Genomic DNA, 12,256 nt, shown 5'->3' on the forward strand with positions numbered 1-12,256 from the left:
CTTACCGGTGTTGCGGATGATGTAGTCCAGCACCACCAGCCGCTCGAACTGCAGCAGTAGCTGCCGGTTAGTGTTCTCAGGGAGAGGTTCTGCTTCAAAACGCCGCAGCCAGTAGTCTGCATCTTTGTAGCCTTCAACAAAGAGCTGGAATGAACCAACCTGCAGCCAAAGAGGAGGAATAAAGGTATTTCCCTATAGCTCAAGTCCAAAAAGCCCAGGAGTAAGCCAGGTGGCCCATAATGCACTGTGGAGTTTATATCAGAAAAAAGTCATGAGTGATTGCCCATCCAAATTCAAGAAGCCCACCTAAATGTGCCAGAGGAATAAAGTGAGAAAGTTAGGGACTCAGTTTCTGGAGAATTATTCCCCAAACCTTAGGCCTTCAGAAATGAGGAAGATAGGAGCCTCGAGGCAGGCTATCCACATGTTTATATGCAAGTGCCTTGTTTCAGCACTTGGATGGTTATGCCACCATACACCATCACCTTTACTAAGCTACACAGGTGTTTTTTACCTTTGGCGGTAGGCCGATGCGATTAAACCGCTGCCCAACCTTTGGCACTTTCTCTAACGCAAGCCGCTTGCCCCTGGACTTCACTCGGTCAATGGCACTGTAGTTGAAGGTATCACTGGCCAGGTATACTACCTACAATGTAAAGAGAAGAAATACCTAGGTTATAGTCGAGTACAAGGAACTATATTACTGTAGTGGTATAGAACAAATAAGTTTGTTCTATACTTATTTGGGACTAACTGGATGCTTATCAATACTGTTCCTCTCCAGGGCATACAGAAAGAATGCATTTCTGTCTTTCTAATATGACTAGTTCAGGCCAGTGGAATGTTGACAAAATGATAAATGTATGTATCACTTCTGGGCCTGACCCCGAAAACCTCCCATGATCCTTAGTTCACACTCCCCAATCTGTGCAGCTGGAAACGAAGGGGTCTGAGATGGCAAAACCACATCATGGAGGGATCTCAGATCTCTTGTCACTACACGGAATGACAAGGGATCTAGGAGAACTGCCTAACTGGCATGAATCTACAGTGTGAGCAAGATCCATTAAACCACTGAGATTCAGGGGTTGTTATGGCAGCTAGCATGAATTCCCCTAATATTGCCACCTCCTGGTTCATTAGAAGAGTGACCAATCCCTATTTTCTCTCCAGATTAAAAAAAAAAAATCGCAATTTACTCTCTATCCTTTTATTTCTCTTGTATTCTGTACTATGTGCAGTTATTCACTTTTTTAAAATAAGCATTAAAATGGGTTTTAATCTTCAGTGGATTGCTATATTTATGCATATCTACACAGACTGTATCTGGAATATTACAAAAGAAACTAGAACTAGCAGCTGCCTTTCAGGAAGGGTGGGAGAGAGGCTGAACTATTCTTCTCTGTTTACCCTAATGTGCTTTCTGATCTCTATACTAGATATGTGCATTGCCTATTCAAAAAAACATGTTTTAAAAAGATTTTATTTTTTTGAGAGAAAAGAGAGCACGAGTGAGTATGGCGAGTGCCTGTGAAGCAGGAAGCTATACATGGGGCTCAATCCCAGGATTCTGGGATCATGACCTGAGCCAAAAGCAGAGGCTCAACAGACTGAGCCACCTCGGCAGCACTTCAAAAAACATTTTTTAGTGGGCCATCAATAACACTTGATTGGGGCGCCTGGGTGACTCAGTTGATTAAGTATCCGACTCCTCATTTTGGCTCAGGTCATGATCTCAGGTTATGATCAAGTCCCATGGGGGCTTAAGATTCTCTCTCTCCCTCCCTCCCTCTTAAAAATAAATTACATTTGACTGTCAAATAGCAGTAATAAACTCTAATCCATATGTATGTCAATTATCACCCTTATCATATTGTCTTGTGATTATCCATTAATAGATCTAACCTCTCTTAAGACTAAAGAGATTTGGGGAACAAGAGAACATCTTATTTTTATTCACATTAGTATCCTCAGTCCCTAACACAGTGCATGGCACATGTTCTTTATTTATTAAGTGAATGCATGAATGAGTTACAAGCTTCTTTCAAAGATAGCAACAAATGAGTCTCAGCATATAAATTCCTAAAATCAAATTTAAACGAAAATTCGTTCTTTTCAAAGCCTTGTAAAATTTGTTACAAATAACTAATTATTGTGCCTATGAATCTTAAAGAGGGGCAAAATCATTTCCTTCCTCCTATCCATCCATCTCTCCTCCAACGTTAACAAGAGTATCTATAATGGATGTGCAAGGTACTGTAGGTTGGCACTCAATGCCCAGAAAACACATGCATAGGAATTAAGGGGAAAAAAGGCTTTCCTAAGACTACCTTACCGGTTTCCACAGTGAAAATCCTCACTCTCTCAAAGCAATAAACCACCTTTTTCCCCTCAATCAGGTTTATTCTCAAGCGCTCTCTTTAACAACCCACTTTTTTCTCTATGACTAATGAAATTATCATAATCTGAAACCTCACAAGAACAGAGAGCCGAAACAAGCTATCAAATGAGACTCAGAGCTTTACTATTTGAAGCTCCATCATAAAATGAGCCCCGTTCCCATAGTGACAGATGTTCTCATCAACTGGATAGAATCTTGTCACAAGGGTGAGGAGGTTGGGTGGGGAGAGACTTCCTCTCACTATTCTCTAGCAGCTGTAGGTTAAACTTGCAAAGTTCTGTCTCATCCCAGTCTCATGGAAGATGAGTATTTTTGTTAACTGCTGACTTTGATGCAAAAGATCCTCAAGCCACATTAAGGTTCTCTAACAGCGAAAGAGGAAGACCAGAGATGGGGAAGAACAGGATTGTGGTAAGTGACATTTCTATTATGATTAGAATTGCCATAAAAATACCATAGGCTGGGAATCCCTGGGTGGCTCAGGGGTTTAGCACCTGCCTTCAGCCCAGGGTGTGATCCTAGAGTCCTGGGATCGAGTCCCACATCAGGCTCCCTGCTTGGAGCCTGCTTCTCCCTCTGCCTGTGTCTCTGCCTCTCTCTATCCTCTGTCTTTCATGAATAAATAAATCTTAAAAAAAAAAAAAAAAAAAACCATAGGCTAAGACATATGGAGTGTTTCCATTGTGCAAAGGCACTGGGCTACGTGTTTTACATGGATTATCCTGTGTAATCTTAATAGCCACCCCATCAAGTAGGAACTATTTATATCCCTATTTTTATAGTGAGGAAACTGAGCAGGCAAGGCATGTGGGGGTGTCTTGACTTGCCAAGGGTCACCCAACAAAGAGCTACAGAGCCAGAATGTGGACTCAAGCCTTGATTCTTAGGCACTACACTCCAGAAGCACAGGCAGAGTAGGCAGAGCAGGCACAGGGCCAGGTACAGACTGCTATTTACCCAGTAAAGAAAGGGAATAACAGTGATGAGCAAGGAGTAGTTAAAAGAATTTCTAGAGTCTAGGAGGAGCCTAATAGGAGGAATTCAGGTTAGGCAGGAGATCTCAGAGCTCTAATTATCATACAAGATATTCAAAGTGTGCTATTTAACTCTGTGTACAGAGAGAACTAAAGTATAAAGGGAAGGAATGAGTTGTATAAGACCAGGAAATGAACCAGATGTCAGTGGGAGCTATAAGCAAACACTCTCCTCATAGACCTGAGTTGGGGGATCACTAGGATTGTCCCTCATGGTTTGATATTCACTCACTGATTCAGCTGGCACTTACAGAGTACTTACTATAAAAACAGTACTTTGCTTGGGGCACCTGGGGAGCACAGTTGGTTAAGTGTCCAACTCTTGATTTCAGCTCAGGTCATGATCTCAGGGTTGTGGGATCTCACTGAGCATGGAGCCTGCTTGGGATTCTCTCTCTCCCCCTCTGCTCCCCCTACCCTCCAACTCACATAGCTCTCTCTCTCTCTCTCAAAACAAAAACAGTAAACAAGCAAACAAAAAACCCCCCACAGTACTTTGCCAGATGCTGAGAATAAGAGGAAATTTCAAGAAATAGTACGGGACTTCTACAAACTTACAAACCAGTTGACTTATTGTTTGGAGTTTGGTAGCAAAAGAGTAGACAGTTAAACAACCACAACAATCAAAATTTCTTCTAAAACTCCATGGGAAAACAGAAAAAACAAGTTTGAAGGGAAGCTCTCATCTGCTGATCAGTATTTTTACCCACAGAGTCTACTATCTAAACCTGCAAAGAAAACTTCAAAACCTCTTTAGTCTAATTTAGTCTAATTCTCAGATTAAGGCCCGTAGCTATAAAAATGCTCCTGCAACCTTAGGGTATCAGATCAGAGTTCCACCTGAAGTTGTTACTCAATCTCAGGTGGGGGCTGCCTGGGTGGCTCAGTCAGTTAAGCAGCTACCTTCCACTTGTGTCATGATCCCGGGGCCCCACATAGGTCTCCCTGCTCAGCAGAGAGCTGGCTTCCCCTCTCCTTCTGCCTGCCACTCCCCTGCTTGTGCTCTCACTTTCTGTTAAATAAAAAAATAAAATCTTTAAAAAAATAAAATAAAATGAGAATTCCATGTCAGTTCCCTATACAGGTTCAAGCCAGACCTTTACCCTAACCCTCAGTCCCTCTTGGACTCCTCCTTGCAGAACTTACATAAGTGACTAGCTAACAGCTAGTCCATTCTAGATTTATCTAAACCATGGAATAGCTAAGAGAATGAGCTACAAAAGTAGCTACGTTTCTAACCAGCATGCAGTTACCTGGGATCAAAAGACCCAGGGAACTTGTAAATGTGCATCAGAGGATCAGCGAGTTTCCTGAAACATATGCAAGAATTTTACGTGTATCTTTCTCAGAATGGCTTCTATCAGATGATCAAATTATGAGCCTAAACCAACCACCTCCTCCCACAAAAGGCTCAGGACCCTAGACTTAGGACATACATAGCCCTCCCTGGACCTAATGGTCCCATTAACATGTAGCAGGACCCAGGCCCAGGAAAACTCTGGATAGGCAGTAAAGCTCCCTGAAGACAGGTCACTGACCTTTGTACGGGGTACAATGTTGAGTTCCAGTTTTTGGTCCACCAGACTGGCCCCTGCCTCTGAGAGATAGCCCTGGTTGAGGACAAGGCAGTCTCGGCCAAAGCAGCAGGGACAGCATAGCTTCTGCAGCCACTTGGTCCACTTAGGATTAAGGTGCCCATATGGCTCTTCGTTCTTGGGTTTGAAGACAGCAATGATCTTCTACACAGAAAAAAGAAAAATAGGATGTTAAAGGCAAATTGATTAAAGGAGGTCACAGACCAGGTCAGTAGGACTCTAGAAAGACATGAGAGGGCACAGGCAGACAATCCTAAAAGACAGACACTGATTTCTCCCCAGCATGTAAGGGGAAGACACAGCTCATTTGCACAGCTAAGAGACCCACTGCCAGAAAGGGCTGTGGCCAAAGAAGATGCCACATCTGACACAAATGGTAAAACAGACTTAACACCATCAAACCCCAACCTCCAGGGTAAATTCATACAAACTGGTGTTCTGCATCAATTAGGTAAAAACTCAAAATTAAGTATCAACTGAAAGGAAATGAGTAAGGTATTATGGAATGAGGCTAAGAAAACTCCACCAGTGGTTGATTTCCTCTATCAGTCTTACTATCCCACTCCCTGGGTGTTAACAAAACTTTCATATAAAAAGTTTAGGAATGACAAACTAAGAAAGCAACAGAAGGGAAAACTCACAGCAGGAAAAAGAATCTGCCACCTGATTAGAATGGGGTTCTTTTAAGTAACTCTGAGAGGCAACAGATTAGAACCTGAGAGGCCACACGGGTTAAAAACCATCTTCTCTGGCAGGTTGTAACTTAATCCTCAGACGTCCTTGTAAATACGGGATGCTGCTGCAACCCCAAAACTACAGACCTCCCTCCTGGAGTCTCTTCCCCAGGCCAGGCTGCCCTCCACGGTTATTCACATTTGTCTCATTCCCTCCAGTCACCAAACTGGTACTTTCAAAGGAAGAAAAGTATGCTATCCAAGTGATTCATCTTTGTATCATATGATTCTCCTTCTCCCCTTATCCCACAGCCAACTCAAGCTAGTCTGGGTCATAAGACATTTTCCTGTGGGTGTCACTTCCTGACAGGCAGGTCACAGCAGAAAACATACGCCCATCTGCCTGCATTAAGTATGTACTCCTGTTAGGAATTAGCTAGATGCAGGTCTCTAACAATAATTGGGTCCATCTTGAGACTAGTTCTTTCAAGAAGCCTTGTAAGAATTTGAGATGACAAGAAAAATACAGAACTCTCCTCCTTCCATAGGAATCAATTTACTTTTAAACACAAACAACTTGGGACGCCTGGGTGGCTCAGGGGTTGAGCATCTGCCTTCGGCTCAGGGCGCGACCCCAGGGTCCTGGGATCGAGTCCCATATCAGGCTCCCTGCGGGAAGCCTGCTTCTCCCTCAGCCTGTGTCTCTGCCTCTCTCTGTTTGACTCATGAATAAACAAAATCTTTTAAAAAATAAATAAATAAACACAATTTTACTGAATCACTGGGAAAGGTCAAATGCATATTCATATCCTAGGTCTTCAGAATTACCTTTTTATCCAAAATGTCTAGCAAAAGGTCTAAGTCAGCCATCTTTCTGGGCTCCAAGCCACACAGCACCAGTAGCAAGGGGCTCCTATGACTCAGAGAATGACCGACGAGTCCATTCTAACTCTGGAAGTAGGTATAATCCACAGGACAGCTTGAGGCATGTCCCACAGCAGCCAGTTCACCTGAGGTACAATGTGGGGTTTGGCAGGCTGGTCCCCAGTGGGAGGAAGACCAAGACACTCCTATTAGCAAGGCTAAAAAATAACAGGTCTAGGCTTAAGTACTTGCATTAAAGAAAGAAGAACCTGAAGGCCAAGATCACAGCCAAAGCCCCATTGACAGACTCACTTCTTAAACTTCTCCATTTCCTTCAGACATAAGGATAAACAGAAAGTATCTCAATGACTATGAAAGCATTAGTGATCATCACTGCCTCAGTATCACACAGGGTTCATTAAATAATAATGTTTGGACAGGACACGTGGAGGGATGGTAGGGCGGGAAGGATGGAGGAACTGAAGGACATAAGGCAGAAAGGGAGTCAAAGGCCTTTCAGAACTAAGTCTGGCCTCAGTTCAATTCAATTCTGTTAACATGTGCTCAGTGCATCGTTTGTGTAAGATGGCGTGTGAGCGCCGCAGGTGCCACAAGATACACGACACGGCCTCGGGTCTAATTTCCAAAGCTAATGTGAACTTCACATTTTCAGCTGTGTTCCTGAGTACTAAAGAATACTCTCCTACTTCACAGAAAATAAACTCTAGAACCACTCAAATCAGAAAGGCACTCACATTATTTGGTTGAGAAAGAAAATGTCTACTGCCTGATTTTTCTCATTCTCTTCTCTCTTCTTTACTTTCAGTTCCTTTCTTAAATTTAGGAGTAAGGTTTGGTTTGATGCCAATATTTTTCAAATACCTTTCCTTAACACCCACTTAGTAACCCTCCTTTAATAAAGGGGGTGATAGACAGAAAGTTTAAGCAGCAGCAGCCACAATGGAGCTGGAGTGCAAAGACAACTGCCCGGGAAGCAAGAGGCCATTCACTGGCTGGTGTCAGAACCCACAACCAAATACTGGGACCTGGAACTCAAAGGGTTTTCTCTATCTTTCTGGCAGCCCCAAGGAGGACGGCATTGTGCTGTGCTAAAATTTAAGATAGTTCAAGCACAATGCTCATATTGCACAGTGAAAATACACAGAAATAACTTTTTTTTTTTTTTTTTTTAATTTATGATAGTCACAGGGAGAGAAAGAGAGAGAGGCAGAGACATAGGCAGAGGGAGAAGCAGGCTCCATGCACTGGGAGCCCGATGTGGGATTCGATCCCGGGTCTCCAGGATCGCGCCCTGGGCTAAAGGCAGGCGCCAAACCGCTGCGCCACCCAGGGATCCCCAGAAATAACTTTTAATAAGTGTGTTTTTTTTTAATTTGGTAAGCATGAAGTTGATGATTCTCTAACATTTTGTCTTAAGATTTCTTTAACCTCGGGCAGCCCCGGTGGCGCAGTGGCTTAGCACAGCCTGCAGCCCGGGATGTGATCCTGGAGACCCGGGATCGAGTCCCACGTCACACTCCCTGCCTGCATGGAGTCTGCGTCTCCCTCTGCCTGTGTCTCTGCCTCTCTCTCTCTCTCTCTCTGTCTCTCATGAATAAATAAATAAAAATTTAAAAAAAACTCTTTAAACTCATAATTATTAAAGACCCCAAAACTTGTTTATGTGGGTAAAATCTACATTTGCTATACTACAAATTAAAACTAAAATGTTAAAAAAAAAAAACTAAAATGTTAAGACTGTTAATTCACTTAATAAAAATAAACCTATTACATGTTAATATAAGTGATACATATTTTTATGAAAAATAACTATTTTCAAAAACAATTTTTAGTGAAAAGGCAGTCACACTGGTTTACATTTTTGCAAAACTCTCTAGTGTCTAAAAGGCAACTAACTGTATTTTTATGTCTTCTTAATATTCGATCTGTTTCGATATCACACATCATGTAGCCTCTGGAAATCTCCACTGTGCACTCACAGGAAGTGAGAATGAAAATGGCAAATAGTCTTAAAATTGTTATTATTTTGACCTGTGCACCCTTAAATGGATTCCTACAGTCCTTCTGCCTCACTCTGAGAACTACTGTATTCCGTATTATCAGCTGGATAGAAACAGCACTCCTATTTAGGGAGAGAAGCCTTATTTCCATATTAACTCTTAGAAAAGAGAGGGATGGGCTACTCCAAATACATGAAACTCTGAAAGAAGGTGGGATCCAAATAGAATGCACTGGAAGAGATTAAGCCTGTATTTATTTTCCTATCTACTGCCACTGACCCGACCTGCCTCATCCATTACAACTGGTAGCCTGGGACAGGTCCCTATAATAGTAACGATGCTTAAAAAACCTCAAGAACTGGGATCCCTGGGTGGTGCTGCGGTTTGGTGCCTGCCTTTGGCCCGGGGCGCGATCCTGGAGACCCGGGATCGAATCCCACGTCGGGCTCTCGGTGCATGGAGCCTGCTTCTCCCTCTGCCTGTGTCTCTGCCTCTCTCTCTCTCTCTGTGTGACTATCATGAATAAATAAATAAAATCTTTAAAAAAAAAAAAAAAACCTCAAGAACTAAAAAAAAACAAAAAATAAAAAAAACAAACTAAAAAAAACCCACAAAAAAACCACCTCAAGAACTACATCTAAATATGATATACAGGGGATCCCTGGGTGGCTCAGCAGTTTAGCACCTGCCTTTGGCCCAGGGCATGATCCTGGAGGCCTGGGATCAAGTCCCGCATTGGGCTCCCTGCATGGAACCTGCTTCTCCCTCTGCCTGTCTCTCTCTGTCTCTGTGTGTGTGTCTCATGAATAAATAAAATCAATCAATCAATAAATATGATATACAAACTTGACAGCCTCTTAACACTCACACTATGTAAAAAATGTTATTCTGGGGGCTCCTGGGTGGCTCAGTTAAGCATCTGTCTTCCAATTAGGTGGTAATCTCAGGGTCCTAGGATACAGCCCTACTTAGGGCTTCCTGCTCAGTAGGGAGCCTACTTCTCCCTCTCCCTCTGTGCTTGCCTGCGTGCATGCTCTCTCTCTCAAATAAATAAAATCTTATTTTATTCTATTTGAGATCTATTTGATCTTTTCTATTTGAGATCTTTATTCTTTATTGGGCTATCAGTGTTGCTCTCAGCCATGTGTAAGGATATCAGAACTTCTTGGGAGGGGCCAGGTAGTTGGAAGAAGCACACTCAAGAACATAATTTTATATTTGAAAAAAGAAAAAAAAAAAAACCTGTACCATTGTCATGACAAGGTCTTGATGGATAAGTGTTTTTAAAAGATTGAAAATTGGACCGCCCAGGTGGCTCAGCGATCTAACGCTGCCTTCAGTCCAGGGCGTGATCCTGGAGACGCGGGATCGAGTCCCACTTCAGGCTCCCTGCATGAAGCCTGTTTCTCCCTCTGCCTGTGTCTCTGCCTGTCTCTCTCTCTCTCTCTCTCTCTGTCTCTCATGAATAAATAAATAAAATCTTAAAAAAAAAAAAAAAAGATTGAAAATTACTGATACAAGGTCTCGTTCCTAGAACATGTGAGCAGTATTTGCAAAATTTTGAAGCAAATACCAGTTAGCATTATCTAATGAATTACCATTCTCAGATGATCATAAAATCATCTTCTCACAATTATACAAATTTGCTTTACTCAATGCCATGTATTAGCCAAGAAAGCCTAACACAGAGGTCAGTAGGCATTAACTTAAGAGGAAAAAAAAAAAAAACACACACTCTGAGCTCCTGCTAAGCACCAGGAACTATGCCAGGGGCTTTCATGTGTGATATCGCATTTAATCTTCTTAATAAACTAGTGAATCACATGCTATTTTATGATTCTTGGTAATATGAACATATAGTATTACTAGCCTCATAAAACAGAAAATGCTCAAAAAATATTTTCATAGGTGATTGAGCGTAACACCAGAAAGCACAAGAATGCAAATGAGGAGGATAACATGAGCACTCTCTACCATGCCTTCTGATCTAGCATTTTCCATCTTACCTTTCTAGGTCCCCGCTTGCTTGCCTTGAGGGAGAAACCATCATAAATTGGGAAATGAAATCAGGGCCATTATCTTTAAGAACCTTCTAGCCCTTCTAGCTCCAAAAGCAGCTATGGCAGAAACTGCTGGTTCCCCCAATCTCTGTTGCCTCTTCTTCCTTGGACACAGGACTCTGCATTTAGTGGGGCCCAATTAAGACTACGGTCCCCAGTCACTACTGCAGTTAAGTTCTGAATGACGGGATGCAAAAAAGAGTCTGGTGCAACTTCTAAGAAATGTCTTAATGGAAGAGGGCATACTCTCCCTCTCCTTTCTTTCTTCTAACTGGCTAAAAAACACACAAGATGTCTACAGTCTGAGTAGCCATCCTGGATCATAAAGTGGAAGCCACATGCTAGGGATGGCTCATCAGCCTGCGGAAGGACACACATTGTTCATAATGCCATGCCAGCCTTGAACAGCCTAGAGGTTTTTTCTGAGAGTTAAATGTACTTATTCAAGCCATTATTGTTTTAAATTTTCTGCCACACATAGGCAAGTTTAATCCTAACCAATATGGTAGATGAAAAGAGAAAGCAGAAATTCAGATGACTCTCTTTGAGGCAACACAGCATAGTGTGAGGAATATGAATTCTGGAGCCAGTAGGCCTGGGTCTGAATCCTGCCTCCTTAGCTTACTGCTACGACCCTAAGCAAATTAGTTATACTGTGTGCCTTAATTTCAATATCTGTGAGGAGAATAATAGTACCTACTTTCAAGGGTGTTGTAAGTGCTAAGTGATTATTATTTGTAAAGCACTTAAAACAGTACCTAGCAGATAGTAAGTGTTATCTGTGTATTTGTTAAATAAAATAAACAAACATATTTGGAGCAGGGCCAAGGATGACATGACCAACTACAGTGAGCCTGTGGTCCACTATAATCCACCGCAGCATTTAGGAAGTGGTCCTCTGCTGTGAGCCACATTTTCCTCAGTGGGAGGAAGATGGTTATATTAAAAGTTTTGTCAGGGCATATGTGTTTTGACTTCCTCTCCAAGGAAGGACAGTGACCAGAAAAATTTATACCCTGTGATCCTGCAAACCACCAAGAAACATACCTGTAGTCTGTCATTCTCTGAAGCCTATGCACAGAGGTGGTAGTACTTTACCTGCCAGGTAGAGGTGAAAGATCTTATTGCTTCTACCTGTCAGAACACCAGATCACTTCTCAGCTGACCTGACACACTTCCACAAAGCTTTAACAGAGTCATGAAGGAAAAATAAAACCCTTCCCCCTGTTACTATACCTATCAAAGATAATTAGCCCCTTCTTACATCAGCCAATAAGCTTAAAAAAAAAAAAAGGTAAAATTAACAACAACAACAAAAACCACTTATTTAAAAGACAAAGTATCTTGCTAACATTTAGACCTCAGGACACCCACTCTTCTTTTCTTCTAGAAGTAATGGTTCCCCTTTGAGCTTTCAATTTAACTCACTGCTCCCTTACTCAAGGGGCTTGGAAAGACTTATTATTCCCAAAGTTTTCCCCAATTTATGTTAAATGAGCTGATAGCAGAATTGCTTTCTGGTTCTTGATGATTTAGGGACATCTGGGAGAATGACCAGATCATTCAATAAACCTCCCCAAGGGCTACAAGTCAGACCGTCCGGGCCA

The 12,256-nt window shown here is 42.2% G+C and overlaps 1 protein-coding gene across 1 annotated transcript in view; it reads right to left on the bottom strand.

The window, feature by feature from the left end:
• PI4K2A (phosphatidylinositol 4-kinase type 2 alpha) overlaps positions 1-12,256 on the bottom strand; it is a 31,438-nt gene that overhangs the window by 17,549 nt on the left and 1,633 nt on the right. Inside the window, exons 2-4 of the mRNA XM_041744124.1 lie at positions 4,974-5,174; positions 515-646; positions 6-159 (exon numbers count right to left, since the gene is read on the bottom strand). Coding sequence (XP_041600058.1) covers positions 6-159; positions 515-646; positions 4,974-5,174 — 487 coding nt within the window. The remainder of the gene's footprint in view (positions 1-5; positions 160-514; positions 647-4,973; positions 5,175-12,256) is intronic.

This window comes from Vulpes lagopus, chromosome 2, assembly GCF_018345385.1.
Source record: "Vulpes lagopus strain Blue_001 chromosome 2, ASM1834538v1, whole genome shotgun sequence".
In the NCBI taxonomy this organism is placed as follows: Eukaryota; Metazoa; Chordata; class Mammalia; order Carnivora; family Canidae; genus Vulpes; species Vulpes lagopus.